Genomic DNA, 17,577 nt, shown 5'->3' on the forward strand with positions numbered 1-17,577 from the left:
GTACGAGAAAGCGAGTAAAGCATAAAAATAAACAAATTGCTCGTTATCGGTAAAATTTTCAAGGAAATATGACTCGCGATACGAAGCTGACTTGACTGTACATTTCGTATGGTGGCGCGTTCAATTGCTGGGACATTGCACTTCCGGGCCCAGTAATTATCCACATTTAACCTTGTTAAACGGTTAATTAGGCAGGCCGCGTCTCCTTATGGAACAACACCAGCAACCATGCCTATTTCCTTCCGCGATGCGTTTAGCTGCCAAAGTTTTGTAACGCGTTTTTAGCGAATAAAATCGCTCGATAAAAGTCTTTCGTTCCAGCCGCTACATCACGGCATCCGAAAATTAACATCGAACGACGATCATACGAGAGTTCGAGTCTAGAAACGTTATCTAGAATTAGATACTCCCGATTTCATCTGCTATATTTTTATCCAGTCGAACGAATTAATCCGTGTGAAAGCTTGTTTCCTTTTCTTCCAGTCATGTATAGAAGAATATAAAAAAACGATAGAGACGAATCAGCTGTACAATTTTGTCAAGTTACAGAGCCGAAACTATAAGTACACAGTTTTCCGTTATACAATTTCTCCGCCATGTATTCGACGGAGATCGTGTGGCAACAAGGTGGCATCCAAATCCAGGTAACGCATTCTCGGTGGAAAATATTTTACGGAAGGCGATGGGACGGTCCGTTGGCGCCGGAAGAGGTAATGGCCGAGTGTTTCGCAAACACGCGCGAGCCCTTTTGTCGCGCGTACCTGAGAGCAAGATATGGAAAAAGGCCAGAACGCGTTCGAGTGGCTGGTAAACGCGACCTTGGATAACTCGTCCCGCGTTCGTCTCGACTCGCCCTCTTCAAGGACGTACGCGTGACGAAGAACCGAAGATATTCAGTAGGCAGGAGACGCGAGCAGTGGCCGGCACGCAGCGTGCTTTCGAGTGTCGTCTGAGAGCTCGGTAGAAACGTCTGGAGATGTTATCGTCCTCGTATAACTGCAACTCGTGCTCTGCCCGTATCAAACTCTCCCTCTCGATGTACGACTGCGCGTCTCTCGCTTTCGACGCTGACCAAGCTTTAACGCAACCATCGTCTCTTCCTACTCGCTGCTATACCTTTTCCGTCTTTACCTGTTCGGGGTCTCGCCAATTATTACAGTTAAATGACTGCAACTTGCTATGGTTTGGGTTTCTACTCGGATATTTTCCTCATTTTCTTACCGAAAGTGTGCTCAAGTTCGAAATTGACCGAAATTTATGCTTCCTTTAAATCTGCTATACTATACGTTACAGCCAGACGCGTTCTTAATAAAAATCAGCGAGATATCATCGTTGCAGCGTTTAAACTAAACAAAACGTCTAATTGTTGGGCAGCTTCGATCGTTTTATCGGCACATTGTTGGCCGATGAACCGTGACAGTCCGTACGAGCGGGTCTCTCGCAATCTCACATCTAATATCGCAACGTAGACACGCGTCGTATCCGCTCGGTCTGAGAATTTGCGTTTCAGCTCGCACAGGATAGCAAACTGGCTCGTTCGTTGTACCTGTGTCATACGATTATGCGCGTGACGAGAAGAAACGCAATCGTGTAGCTAGTTCGAGATATCGGTCGCGAAAAGAAACACGAGCCAATGCCCAAAGAGCACGCAAATCGCCATCGAAGCTGATTTCTGCAAAATCGATTCCGAGAATACATCGATCTTCGTTTGGCTAGATAACGGTAGTCGATAAATTACCGAATATACCGATTGATACCATTGGTTCGCAAATTTCCGTTGCGCTATATTTTCGTTACATACTTCGTTGTACGTACACGCGTGTACGCTTGATCGTTTGAAATTTCTTCGCGCAATTTTATTTTTTAATTTAAACAAAGAATAATTGGTAAATATTATCCTAGATCGCAAAAATGCTGCGCTAAATACATAGTAGGAACAATTGTAGGAACACCCTGTATAAAAGAAACAGCGTCGTCTAGGATCTGTAATCGAAATATCGTACGCCTTGCCACTAAACACAATTTCACTTTCAATTTCAAGCGCGTCAAGGATTTTGTGCGTCAACTTGAGCAATCCCACCACGCCGTACCTGCCGCTATCTGTGTCTCGCGATCGAAAGAAGGATCTGTTCGAGCTCGACATGATTCGATTCGACGAAGCCACGAGGATCCCACGAGGATCCCACGAGGATCCCACGAGAAGGAATCGCGAAAGGCCACCGTGAAAGTGTTTCGCGATCGACGATGCCTGTGCTTCGTGAGCGTGCCGCGCCGCCGCGGCGCAGCTGCAGCGTCGTGAAACGAAAGCGAATCGTTGAGAGACGTCGCGCGTCGTTTCGGATCATCGAACGGGACCCCGCAGCCACAAGTCAGGACTAAAAGGTTCCCGATCCACTGCTTCCCCTCACCGCAGTCGCTCCTTTTTCCCTTTCTATTCGCGATCCATGATAAATTCACACGGTCGCTTCGTTCCAATCTGCGAACGAGTCTTACCATCACCGAACGCTATACACAACCAACTCTCTTTCTCTTTCTCTCGTTGTGTGAGCGAAATAATACATCGAGAAATAGCCGTACGAGCGAACGAGCTGATACAGTACCGGCCAAAAGCTTGAAAACGATCCATGACTCCGATCTCGTTCGTACGATGATGAGCAATCTCGTACGTATCCGGTATCTATTATTCTATTATTTTCATCTTCATCGTATAATAAATCATGGTCAATACCTTCGATGCTAGACACTCGCATATTCCTCTTTGAGAAATGTATACGCTATAGCGTCGATATCGTGTCGCAAACAGCATTATTGGTTGATACGGTACAGGTGGACGTGGCTCGGTTCGGTAAACAGCTCGTGTTGTTAAGCGGCCGGTAGAAATAATTGGTCGGAAAAGACACGATCGCGTTTCGATATCGACGTCTTTGGTTAGCGACGTGGTTCTCGCGAAAGCTACCACCACCAGTTTCTGGGAAACGAAGATCGCGGTTGGACGGTGGGTGGCAACATGAGAAATCAGTTTTGTCATAAGTCACCATCGACCCCGATGATGCTCGTCCGTTGATCGTTTCGAGACTTGGCTCGCAGGTGTGCTAACGCCATTGTATGTACCGAGAGCGATTCTTGTTGTAACATCGTCGCGGTGAAAGGGTTAGACGTGCCAAAAGCAGTGCGTTGTGCTAAAACGTACGACAAAATACATATATTCTTCTATAGAAACGCAGTAATTTAGTTAGCGATACCAGCGATGCTACAAGCATAACGACGAATACATCGAGTAATATGGAGAATAATGTAACCACTAAAAATGGACGTATCGAATTAATACGTCGCTATAACGGGTAATGCACGTTAGATGGCTCGTCTACGATGACGCATACTTTACACATGACCTTAAGATAGTGCTACTTTTAATCATCATCCTACGGTTTGTTTTATCGAGAAACAAAATAAGCTGAAGCATATTCTATCCGTAAATCTCGCGCAGGCGGGATGAACACACGCCAAGAAATATCAAGAGTTTAAACTCATTCACGCGAAATAACTCAAGCCAAAATGCGTATCTACGTTCGATACGAGCAACGAAACGATTTCTTACCCTCTTAGTGGGTAGGAAACGTATGCTGACTGGGTCAAAAGGCGGCTCCATTTGGTCGAATCGAGAAACTGTGACCGATTCGAACACGAGCTCCGAAAGTCAGTGAACTTTCTCAGGACGATCCAATTACTTGCGACACGAGAACGAGGCATTCGCGAGTATTGGCTCACCGCAGACATCCGTCGGTTTTCGATCGGAGAACAAGAGTAATCGACGCACGCTTCGATCACAAATTTATGCATTCATAATATAGCGACGTTGACTTTATTTCGTTGGATCGTATCGTATTATTCAGCGCGTCTATTACCTGTAACTAAATGTTAGTCACGTTACCGTTCGTAACAAGTGTCTGACAATTGTCAGATCAAGTTTAAATTACTTGCTAACAAATGTAGTAATGATATATTTAATTATCTACCATATATACTTGTAATTCTGTAATTGAAGTACAGCATTTTAAAAACCTTTGAAAATCCCTGGTCGTCAATAGAAAGAAGAAAAATGAGAACGGCCAAGAGCGATACATTCGAGATCTATTGTTATTCTGGTGTGTGTGTGTGTGTGTGTGTGTGAGCGCGCGCCCGCGCATAATAAAAGGTGTAGCGAGTTAACTCGTGCCGAACCAGTTTCACGGGTGCAAAACGTCGTGTCGGCCCTTTCGAAAGTGGAGCAAGTTTATCGGATGTCGTGATGGCAGGTTAACCGTAGTTGTTCTGCGTCACGTTGTCTTTTAACCCAATGTCGCCGTGCTTAATTACGGTTAATTCGTTTTCCACTCGACGACAGGAGGTCTATCCTAACGATGTCTTAATGTTCATTACTGTGGTTATTTTCTAAAAAGAAAACAAAAAAAAAAACACTCTCTCTAGCGATGAAAGTGACTTACTTTTTATTATTTGGCACACGCTTTCTACGACATAACCTTTGAAAACAAGTTAAATTATAATTTCAATTCCAGGTTCGATTGTACATGAAACTATCGATATATATAACTATCGATATATTATCTTTTGAAATATTCGCATTGATAAGACATTTACGAAGAGTTCGAACAAAACGTATCGATCTTCTTTCCAAAGTGCTCGTGAAGTATTCAAAGTTTTCTAGCCAGATTCGAAGCTACTTAAGATATACTTGGTCCAATGGGTAATTTCTTGGTCAGAAGAGGGCCGTGACAGACGAGGTGATTTCTTGCACACCACAACTTTGTCCACATCTTGTACGACCAAGAGACATCGAGGTCAACGGATCGGACGCGTCTTTCTCGTCCATAACGTCGCGTCGACTCGGTTACGACAATATCTCTGTACTGTCTGTTAACCTCGATAGAAAGTCGTCGGCCAGAAAATCGTACGTAAAAAGGACAAACTTTCTGGAAAAATCACTCCATTTACTCAATTACATGTTTTCTGGTATTATTTACGAGCTTGTCCCACTTTTCCACCGTATTTGCTAACACCGTTCTTCGTCAAGCTATTTACGTTCAACTCATGGCTATTAAACGTTTCTCATTTCTTTCTCCCCCATCCTTTTTCATTTAATTGCGTGCTTCAAATCAATAATAATATTTGGCGAAGGTATAGAGATAATAAGCATTTAACCAGAATATTTAGATTTCTTTCGTCCGTTTCTTTCATCGATTAATCTTAATTTTCTAGTATAAAATGAATTGTTTCAATGGTCTGATTGCCAATAGTATCCTATCTTTGAGTCACTTTGTTTTTCCTAGCCTATTACGGATTTTTTCATTACGATATTCTCGAGAGGTACGATATTTGTTACTGTCAGAGATTTCACTTCTACGAGATCAATACCTTTTTCACGCTTTGTGTTGTGCAATAGGTATTTCATGTCGATGCTCGTCACGTAACGAAAATAGCGAATACATTACGTGAAAATGATGAAAAATGGTCCTGTCGTCAACCAAATTTCTTTCATTTAGCTTGCGGCATTTGTGAATGCTCCGTTTTAAAATTATATATTTTATATTTTAAAACTAAATTTGTAATGATACTAAGTTTAATTCTCCTCAAAATCCATTATAGATTTAATCATTTTATTACAAATCACGGATGATTCTACTTGAGCATTTATCGCAAAACTGCAATTCCTAATACATAACAATCGTAATAAATATTCGTACTACATATATAATATCTAAACCGTGTTAAGCTAAATTGCATGGTATTTGAAAACTCGGAGTAATATATTATCGCTCATAAAGTTCAAAGTAACGTAACTAATAAAATGCTAAACTTTCTTCTCCTATTGTATATAACGTGATGATTGCCACGTTCTTTTATATATCGATATTCATTGAAAATAATTCCTCGCTGAACTTAAAAAAAGAAAAAAAGAAAAAAGAAAAAAAAAGAAAAAACTAGGTTCCATTTTAACTGATATACGATGTTTCGTACATGACTCACAATTTTTTGCTCTGCTCTCTCATTGCGGAAGAAAAAGTTGTTTCGTTACTTACGTAATTACGATGCATTTTACTCGTGTCAGTGATATCGTTTCCTACTCTCTTCCTTGTTTGATTTTATAATGTCTGGTCGTATAACGCGAGTATAACAATTCGTTAAACATTAAATTTAATTTATTTATTTCTTTATAAGCGATATCCTGAAATCGAAGCATTTAACGATAGATAAAACTTTCTGCGTGTATAGGAAGATAACCTTGTCTGTAAATATACGTAACATATATTCATGAGCGTAGTGATCTGATATTCATAGTCAGTAAGTATGCGTGAAAATTAAGACTTGTCTGATGCTGACTGATCGCAGTTTATTTCACAAACGCCTCGTGTCTACATCTTGCAAGCGAAGATTTAAACTATCACTTTTTCTGTTCGTTAGAGATTTTGTTATTAGGCTAGTGAAACGATTAGCGCTAAATCCGTCAAAAATTAGGCGGTTTATCGCGAAGAAGTTTGCCGAACACGTCCTGCGGAGAATTTGTCGAATCTAGCATCCATTAGAGATACGACTATGGGCATATAGATAAAAGCATTTTAGAAAAAGACAGAAGAATGCTCTTGTTATCATTATTATTACTGACCGTTATGTTATCCTTTAGTGTACAATTTGGATACAAGTCGATCGTTGCTGACAATGTTCTTTAATATCTGTAATATCTGAAGGAGGATCGTGAAGAGAAAAAGTCTATACATAAAAGAGTGGAGCACGGTGGCGATCTGGTGCATCAGGAAGTTACAGTGAAGCGAACCATTTTCTTGAAGCTATATAAGCAAAGCTGTTGCCGTGTTTCATTGACCTCCGATTACGCGTATGATTTTCTTGATTATGAGAAAAATCGGGTTCATTGTATCGTAGCTATGAAAGCGTATTTGACGATAAATAGCGTTTCCCAGGCTGCTCGTCAAACAAGTAACGGTATTGTGTAACGACTTGCACGTGAGTCGATTGGCAAACGCAAATCATGGTCCGACATGACGGATTAGTTATTCTAAAATTCGTGCACAGTCCGAAAAATACCAAACCATTAGCGTACCAAAAAGCGACAACGAGAATCGGAAGATACACTTAATAGCTGAAACTATTGAAATTGAATAATCGAAAGAGAATGTTCGGAATTTCGATAGAACCTATCGTTCGAGTTAAGACTTGCGATTAAGCTTCATCCAAGAATTGACCAGATTTCCAACAGCAGATTAATTTTGAAAATCATCGTTACCTTCGGTCTATTTAATTTTCATCCTAACAAAATGTTACGAAAAACCATCGCAAATATTACCACGCTGAAACGATATTACAAATTTTATCGTGCTGGTATATATTATTTTAAAGAAAATAAAACAACGACCGAACCAAACGCGATACATATCCGGTGAAAAGGAAACAAACAGACACGGATAAGTGTTATTTCACCGCTAACTGAACGCGCAACCCGTTCTAAAGTAGACTTCTATCCCGAGCTTTACGTACACACGCGTAAACTCGACGGGCTACGACTCGACTAACGAGTTTTTATCAAGCTAATAAGCAGATCGGTGAAACGAACGCCAGTTCTGTGAGATGCGGTCCAGACTGTCCGAGAATGTACGTTCCAGTTGCACAGGTGTCCTCCGAGATTCTGCGCTGCGTAAAAACCCGAGTAATTATAAGTCGACGAGATACGAGCAGTGTTGCTCGACGACAACGAATGCTCCTACTGGTGGTACGTGGCTTCCATCGGTCAGAGTTTTAACATTTCATCTTAGTTGCGTTGCAACTTTTCGATCCGACTCGTTCTTTCAATTTTTGACTTTGCGCCGTTGAACGCTTCCTGGATGCCTAGAGGAAAGTGAATCGTTGAAACTGAATCACGATTGAAAGAACGAGAGTAGATAGAGAATTTTAGCGAAATTTTAAAAGGGACGTTCCACCCATTAGTCAGATACGGTGGAATATTATTTACAACTTTGAATAAATTATTTAACCTCCTGTATTATCTTCGTTCAATCAGAAATACGATAAAATAATATATAAATAATAGAATTAATCAACGATAAGGTTTTCATTTGAAATTAATTTTCAATTAGCTATACGTTAACAGACACGTTGATACTTTACAAATCAACATATTTATCGTCGACACCTTATCTCGCATCTGCTCATCAATTATTTTCTACGATTTACCAATTTATCTCTATAGCCATAAAACCGTTATCAACCCCGAAAGCTCTGTACTCTCTCTTTCACGATTACCGAAGAAACATAAGGCTTTCGTCGAAATCGCTGCGTGGATCACCGATTACGCAACGAGACCGTATTTTTTCTCACGTTAGGCAAGCGCGATTATATCAAGAGCACCGCGTGCACATTTTGACACGGCTCGGTTGCAAAACCGTGGCTTTTGTCAGCGAATGGAATCGCTCAAGTCCGCGGACCAGTTGCTTCGTCGCGAACCGTGACGAACGGGTATCTGCGATACCATCGTTTATTTATGTAATCGCGCCGTTTGCGAATTTTCTTCCCTGCTTCGAACCTTTGTCATCGTCGCTAACCAACGACATTCCGCTTTCGTGCAACAATTTCGTGTCGCAGAAATCCTTCTAAATCGGTATCCATACGGTGAAATATATCGAATGTGTTGTTCAACGCATTTAGAGATTTTAAACGACATTCGCCAATCGCTCCACGTTTCATCTTTGTTCTGCCTTTGAATGTTTCTCAAGAAAGTGTACAAATCTCGTTAACGATACCTAAGCTCGTATCTGCCAAAGTACCATAATTTAAAACCTAGCATAGAATCGATTTCACGCGTTTCGCGCTCGTATACATTCTTCTCTGGAAACTTATCTTCTCTGGAAACAATGCGAAAACGAGCAACCACCACCAAAGAGTACCGTAAATCTTGAAAGTGGTCGGAAACATGGGTCTTATCATCGCGTCCAAGTGGGTACTCGCAGGATCGCCCGGACAGGCCAATTACACCTGCGTTTGCAAATTCACGGCATCCTGTTGGAGCGAATGTAAACAGGTACCAAAGACACTGAGACCAACAGCTTGTGTGTATATCGTGGCCCGAATGCGTGCGTTCACTTCGCGGGACATACCCGGACGTACAAATCAGAAAAACTACTTAAAAGTTACGGTATCGCGTAATAGGCGGACTGGGCTTAATGGCCATTGGCTGGTGTCCAGGCGAAAAGATTCGAAGAAATTCGTTTCGCGGGATTTATGTCGGAATAAAACGGCCAACGGTATTGAGACAGGCTGCCGTATTTTACCGACATTTTACGTCACTGATTTCCTGGGCAAGCTATTCATTCGGTAGCTACTTTTCGTAGGAACGCGAAAAGAAAAATCGCGTATAAATCTAGAAAATAAAAAAGATTTAAGCTTTTCATCGGACTGATCAAAGGCGCTCTCCAAACGTTATCCTATCGTCGATGATCAATCGCATTAAAGAAGAAAGAAATTAAAGAAGAGATTTGCTACGAGTCAGGTATATTCTATATTAAGAAACTGTATAATAAGTATATCGCGAATCGTCAGAATATTCGTACGACAATCTTACGTAAATTTAAATTTGCCAAAAGTGACAGGGAAGTAGATCCTTTTTTTTTTTTTTTTTAAAGATCCTTTATCCCATCTATGAGATATTTTTGATGCGTGCGATTGAGCGGACTGCGTTATGCGTTAGGCAATCTCGACGCATCTGACGGTGCAAGAAGGGCGAGAAAAGAGAATTTTCACGAGGCCAGTGCCTTGAAATTGAACAGGGCGCGGCAAGAAGAATCGAACGAGAAGCAAAAAGAAGCAAGAAAGGTGGTGGCCAGAAGCCGGTCGTAAAACCCGTTTTAGCAGAGCTCGAGTGGCGAGATAGCCCAGTTTTGTTCAGAGAGTGTTCGAACATTGAAATTAGACTTGTTGACTTCCGACGAGATGCTTCATCGTGAATAGAAATCCTGTTTGACGAACGAATATAAAATCCGTTTAAAAGAAATACGTTTCCAATCGGTCAAATAAATAAAAGTATCGTGAATCACGTTTTTATAGCTGATTAGCTATATGGTGATTTTCATCGTAACGTAAATATAAATTATACGATTTGTTCTGATTCTCCGATAACGTTCGATAGGTGTTCCTTTATGGTTCGAAGTAGAATTTTATCGATATTTACTCGTGTCGTTTAATTTTATTTTGTACATTTTATGCCACGTCTACCATTCGAGAGAATTCCATCTATAGCTCTCCTATGAAAGACTGTCATAATTTCGAATTAAATATTACATTTTCAAAAACATAGATGATTACGGATACAAAATTTTCCACCGATGGACAAAAATCCGGAAAATTGGCTTCCTTTCTAACCGCCGCATTATATTATAATCTTCCTCGGTTCCTATCAACTCCTATGGTAACTTGGCGTTTGAGACACGATTCGCGAAACGTGAAACGACGCGACACGACGCGGCGTCCAATTTCGTTCAACTCTGTCGCGGTACATAGCTGATACAGTAGCAAAGAACAAGTTCGGCCGGATCTAAAACACGCTTCTGCGGCTATAAATCGCTCTCCCGTTCAGTGGACGGAACTATCGCGATAAATTATCGTCGCCCACGCGACACTGTGCTTTTCCGCGGTTTCGTAAGGTCAGCGTTACCGATAAAACCACGTTGACGTCGATATTCCGGACGATCATCTCAGCTCCAGACGAACGCTCCAACGTTGCGTAGGTTCGATCAATTTATCCTGCCACTACGTCCACTAATGTTACGCGATAAGTATTACGCGAGTACTGTTTGGTCCGTGACTGCCACGTGGTTTATCACCGCAATTATCAAACTCGACGAAACGACTCGTTTCAGTCTATTTTTCCTACCCCCCTCTCCTCCTTTTTTTAAATTACCATCGACAGTTACAAGATTTTGGTAAAATTAACGTTAACTTTCGATCGATGTTGGCTTATCAAGATTGAAATATGATTACACGTATATACCTGTATCGTTCTTATCGTACAACTTTAACGTCTGTCTATTGTTACGTCCGGTGACTCACTAGCTAGCTGTGCAAATATAATTAGTCGGACCGCAATAATCCTAAGGAACTGTCGTAAAGCTAAGCACATATATTCTATCGTTAGGGTCCTTAATTGTTATAAAATACATTCAAGTCGAGACATTCGTTATGGTTATTGTTCAATCAGATAAGAAATGGAAAGCTTTTCCCATGCTCAACGGTCATTTCCACCCGCAAGCGACCGGTGGTGGGGCGACCAACCCCCTGCAACAGTTTTCCTCTGCGACAGCATCGTCACCGAACTTGACTGGTTTGTCGGCCTTAGAGTCAACATCTCTCGACTGGTTTCTCATCCGTTGACCAGTCAATGTCTTGACTGGTTTTTCGTTCATTGATCAGTCATCGGTATTAACTTACTATTTATACGTCTCTGAGAATAGGTCTGTACGCAAGTCGTCTAACTATTTATACCTACAAAGCTGTTGGAATAAAGTATATATTATAACCCGTTACTTCAGTGTTATAATCGGTCAACCACCTCTATTATCCTAAACGAAATAGAGGATCGACCAATTCGTGGCGTGGATTGTCGAATCGTAACGAAAATTTACGACTCTCGTTGACGCGATCTACCGCGAACGCGTCTCTCCGCAAACGGTCCAACATCTACCTGTATCCCGTATGAATGCATAATTTATAATTCTCTCTTTATGTCATTACCTTGCAAAAACAAGTATACTATAAATGATATCAAATCGATCGATCACGGCATAGGGAACGTTATCGCCTTATCGGGAAGAAATTCGTTGTCAAAAGTCAAACGCAACATTCATGAAACGAGCATTGTTTATCGCGAATCCCTGTGACACGTTGAGATCATTGCTGACGATATTCACCATTAACTAGACAACCTAAAGCAATCTCATCGCCATTCATCCGCGTTTAATTAATTATAGGCAACTCATTCTGCTCGATCTACGTACTACATAATTACGTTACTGCGCGGCTAACGTATATCGATCGAATATGGATAGTTTACATCATCGTGTATATTCACCTGATGTAACCGCGTTGTATTACCATTCAATTACACTAATATAGACCGATAAAAGCATTTCATTTCTCGAAATATACAAGAGAAAATTTATATATATACAGCATATATGTATGTATGTACCGTTTTCCTCAGATATCGATACCTATCTTAGTTAGTTGATCCAATGTCACTCAACTAGTACGCTATTTCCCCTGTAAAAACGGAGAACTACCTCCGATATTTAGAAGTTTCCTTCGCTAACAAAACGAAACACGATCGATCGAAGCGCGCGTCACGGAGGAAAATCCCGATTCCAGCGAATAAACGAAAACCAAAAGCGTAGCACAATGCACCGGAAGTGGGCAAGCGAATAGGTTAATGGTCGGCCAGGTCACTGACACTTTCCGCATAAAAGGTTCGACTCGAGGGCAAGTTGCATGCGTGCGTTTAACCGCGAGCGTAAAAAGTAACGGGCCCTGCTGAAAAGCAGTGGACGAAACGACCTGTGGCGAATCATACGTTCCCCTTACCTCGTTGTCCTTGTAGGGACCAGTTTCTCGTCCCGCAACCGCTCACAGAGGAATCCCGACAGCTTTAACAAGCGTGAATGCGTGTTCTGTCCAGAATTCTAATACCATATTTCGCTCGTACCCAACGCGTACATTCTGTTCCTATTGCTTGTTTCGTGGCTCGTACGTCGATAACTTGGCCAGCTATAGAGAATATCAAGATCAAATGGTCCTGAATTCTATGCAGTTGAATGGCTACGACCGATCAGCTGATTGTCACGTGGACGTGCTTCTCCGATAGCGGTCGATCTTTTCTTCGATTAGTACTTAGCCAGATAAATAACAACTCGAAATAACGTATTATTTCAACTAATTTGTCACATTTTCGTTTCTTATTTTTCTTTCTTTCTTTTTTTTTTCTAATAACATGGAACACAACCTATACAAGAGAAATTCAAAATCCTAGTTGAAACTCTGATCTATTTAGGTTAGAACTTCGTTGATCGGTACACTAGTCGTACGAGTAAATAATCTAATTTGCGATTGAGTACGACGATGTAGGACGATAGTATACTTATTTAAATGTTTGTAAATCAAAAATTTGAAGCAAACAGCGAAGAGACGTTTACTGACTTTCTTGAAAAAGTAGCCGAATATATTATATTTCAATTCGTTGGATCAAAAGGTTAAGCTTGAACGTAAATTACTCAATTTGTATAATTCCAAAAAGTGAAGAATTGTGCATACCTATGGAGCGCATCGATATTCGATATTTCAGATTTTGTAAAATATTTGAATTTCAACATCATCTAGCGGCTAACACCATCTAGTCAGTAACGACCGAACCGTTTCTTATTTCAATTTCATTCCGTAGAAGCATCGTGGACCATCGTTATGCAGATCGGAGGTTATTATCGAAACACAACAGACGATCCGCAGAAGTCGCTATTCCGCTCCTCGTCGGCGATGTAACAAGTTTGAACTGGGTCGAGGTTCGTCGAAGCTTATTTTTCTAGAGGCCAGTTTGCATCCCTGCCGAAGTAGACCCGTGTCAAGGACGACGTGAAATTCGTGTTTCTGCACTCGATACAAGCCTTTTCGTTTCTTTTTTTTTTTTCTTTTAGTCGCATAGTGCTATTGTATTAAAAATACGTAATCTCGTCTGGACAAAGGGAACCGATGATCGCTCAATGCACCATGCTCGATCATTTCTTTTAGCTTTTATTTAGAATTCAAGACAGTTTAAACGGTGAAATCGAATTTTTCTTAAAGTGATTACAAAAATACAAAAAATAGGAGGCGGAGGGGGGAGTTAAGAAAATCGAACGAAATAGAATCTCGAATCTAATTCGACATATGATCAGACATAGGGTCAACGGCATTGAGAGTTGTCGCTCTAATTCAAAAAGTACTGTCACCGTCGCATCCAACACGCGACACACGCGTGACGACCTGGAATCTTCCACGTGGGATCGGTACGAGTCGCTGGTGTCGTTGGAACTATCGCAAAGTGGGCTAAAGGCGACCCACATGCGCGGGTCGTCGGCGAACGCGACACATTGAGGTCGCGGCCGATGAGAAACGACCGCTTCCGCTCGGCAAACGACTCGAGACGTGTTCGTCGTTTCAAAAGACTTACGCGACCAGTTTCTTATCATCGAGCCAGACTTCCTCGTGCGCGCGCTTCACAAACTGATATCGGCGTTAAAGTCCGTTAAAGTTTCATCGATCTTTAGTGGCGAATGCTTATGTACGTTCAATACGAAAAATGTCACCTTTCTCGTTCCACGTTCCTTGCTTTAATTCATATAATTAAGGACGAAAGAAAAAGATATCGATACTTGGTTGCCGTAAAAGCGAAAATTTGCACATTCGTGGTTTTCGCGTAAAAGGCGCGAAATGGTTACTTATATCGTTTACATCGCTTCCAATTCCGATGAACGTACGTTTATTCGTATTCCAAAACTAACATAAACCGAAATCGTGTAACGGTCGACATCGGTCGGTCTTTAACTTTCCAATCGCACCGAGGCAGCTACGTTTTTCCGAAACAACAGTGACCACTTTTCATTCCGAACGTAGAAAGCTACGCGTTGGTCAGAGATTTCGCAATCACCGATCGTTGGTTTGCTCTCGTTAGGATTGGCTGACGTCACGGTGCTATTACCTGTCGGTTGTTCACATAGGTTCTGGACTTTCTGCAGTGGCAACGTAAACGACATAGTGAAACATGATAATTTTAGACGAGACGCTCGTTTCCAATTTCTCCAATGGGAAATGCGTTCGAAGATACTCAACTATTAGCTCATCTTTGACGAGAGAAACGCTTTTCGTATATTATAAGCAAAAATAGATAAACAATTCGAAAGAAAGCAAGGTGACGAGAAATTTCGGAAAAATAATATCGAAATTACCGCAAGATGACGTTAACGTGTATGCACGCGGTTCGTAATAGACGGTGGAATTTTATGCATTTTTTGCTACATCTAACGAAAAGAAAATTTTGCAAATATGCCTATATAAAATACTCAAAATAGAGTGTATTCGTTACAATAATATTTGGTAGATGAAACAAATTTCTATGTAAATTCCCTTTCTTCAGCTATATCCATAAAGATGTAGGAATGCGTACAAATGCGCAGTCTAGTCATTAAATTGGAGATAAATGTCAATCGTGAAAATATCTTGCGTCTGTTGACAAGAAACATGGTTGAAACCGCGCGCCAGAACATCTAAACAAACCTCTGCCGTTAATTTCAAGATCCCGGAATTGGCAGACAATTCGCGGTCTCGAGATATCGATTGCAACGCACGTTTCAAATAAAATAGATTCTATCCTTGAGCTTTTGTCCGCGGGAAATGTCATGGCCGGTGCTCGATCGATCGTATGCACATAATCGACGCATGCAAGCCCGTTTTTATCTTTGTTTTTACGTTGTAGCGATTTTTTCATCGTACCGTTGCAAGGAGAACGCCAAAGAATTTCCAATAACGTTTCGAGCAAAAGATACGCGAAACAACTTTCAACGTTACATAAACCGCTGCAGCAGACAAACTATATACATACGTATACGTTTATTCGCGTAATCTACAATCTACATTACGAATCGTAAGTGTTCGAACGAACGTTACAACCAGATATATATGCTTTGTTCTTAGTAAATTAAAAAACCATCTCTCGCTGTAAAGAAAACTTTCTTCGCAAATAAACACGGTTGTATCTCGTAACTCACCATTTTGAGGGTTTCCTCCGGTCTGAGCAGATAAAACATAGATTGCAGGTGTTGTTGAATGTCGCATCCTGCTGCGGAAACCTTTCTCGAGGGTCTGGCCCTTTCGTTCGGAGGTAAAACCAAGGCCGCGCCCTTGCCAGCGAAGTAACATTCGCTCAGGCTGCAACAGAAACAAGGAAAAGTCTATTAACATAGAGTGGAAAGTTATGGGCGATGCCTGTGCCACGTAAACGTTTAAGATTTAAAGGACAACTCACGTATTTTAACGTGTTTCGATGCCAATTATTCAAGATATACCGCTTCAATTTGTCTTGGCACTGCGGTTAATTAAAAAGAATTACGCTAAGAATTTACGCTCTTTTTACGCCTAAAAGCTTTCACCTTTCTTCTTTTACTTCTTTCTATAATCACAATATCGTTTAAAAGGAACAGAATCCCAATGTTTACTTTTTACGATACATACATATATATATACATATATATGTATTAGCTACGTATAAAATGATAAATAGAAAAACCAATTTTAATAGTAAAATACGAGATTTACCGAATTATTTGCCGAAATAATGCTTGATAACGGAACTAGGTTGAAAAATATTTCTGGTAAAAAAAGATAGTATCACCGTTAGTCGTAAGGAGTACGAAATTTCTATAGCAGGGAAAGCGTTAAAGTTAGCTGGTGCTCGAACATCTGCCAAATCTGTCGCGGGGAACTACACTCTCGTTGTAAGGAGCATCGTGCGCTCGTCGGACGCACATGGTGTTTCACGCATCGAACTATAATACGTAGTAGATAGTAGGTAGTAAGTAGTAAGTAGTAAGTAGTAAGTAGGAAGTAGTAAGTACACGCGTAAGCTTCCGGTAGCGCACGCGCGTTTACGCTCGTGCCATACAATGGGAAGAGTTTCTCTTTCACGAGGGGTAGCGATTACACGCGTGTAAGTAACCGTAGAAAAGAGAAACCTGAGAATCTATCTTCGGCAATGCGCTCTTCCACGATCTTCGTTATCGAGAGCTGTGACGATTACTTTCACACGATAAGGGACCAGCTGCCGTGACGGAAAGCAATTAGCGACGGCGGCCTTATTAGCAAAACTGGAGCGACTTGATTTCTCTGTAGTGATTTTCGCGCCCCTGATCCTCCCACTCCTGCTGCCACCGCACCGCGCCGCGAATTCCCACTTTTCCCCACTTTTCCCCACTCTACACCACTTCTCGATTATTAACCCTCCGCGAGATTTTCACGGAACTGAGATTTATCTCGCTGTGAACGCCGAGATCGTGCACCACGCTGGATTTCTAGGTGGAACGTGATAGATGAGAATTTCATGGAAACGACACAGAACGAAACGGACGACGAGAAACCATAATTTACTTCGCGAACGTTAGATTTTTTGAACAGTCATTAACGAACATGGTCTTTTTGGTTCAAGTGTGAGCAACGTTGGCAACCAGCCTGTCAGGGAAAGATTTATCGCGCGGAATGCGCAACTAATTTTGAAATCAATTATTTTTATGAATCGTCCAACCTCGTCTCTCGAACGGACTGATCGATGCCCCAGGAGGAAAAAGTTACAAGTCGCTTTAACGTTTTAGACTTTCGCGGTCGTTGCTTTTCTCATACTTTACATTTTCAGAAACGAGAGAAGAAAATACCCACAAGTCGTAGTCGATCGTGAAAAGCAATAGCAGTGTTTACTTGATAATCCGATATTATAGTCGATACAGA

At 41.2% G+C, this 17,577-nt stretch overlaps 1 protein-coding gene and 1 long non-coding RNA gene across 4 annotated transcripts in view; one reads left to right on the plus strand and one right to left on the minus strand.

Moving 5' to 3' along the window:
- The window catches only part of LOC126920496 (uncharacterized), a 215,230-nt gene that overhangs the window by 174,284 nt on the left and 23,369 nt on the right, over window positions 1-17,577 (plus strand). The window lies entirely within an intron of this gene.
- Window positions 1-17,577, minus strand: part of LOC126920480 (protein phosphatase Slingshot) — a 75,395-nt gene that overhangs the window by 33,863 nt on the left and 23,955 nt on the right. For all 3 annotated transcript variants that reach the window (XM_050730917.1, XM_050730916.1, XM_050730918.1), the window contains one exon: window positions 15,849-16,008. In XM_050730917.1, coding sequence (XP_050586874.1) covers window positions 15,849-16,008 — 160 coding nt within the window. The remainder of the gene's footprint in view (window positions 1-15,848; window positions 16,009-17,577) is intronic.

This window comes from Bombus affinis, chromosome 9 (genome assembly GCF_024516045.1).
Source record: "Bombus affinis isolate iyBomAffi1 chromosome 9, iyBomAffi1.2, whole genome shotgun sequence".
NCBI lineage: Eukaryota > Metazoa > Arthropoda > Insecta > Hymenoptera > Apidae > Bombus > Bombus affinis.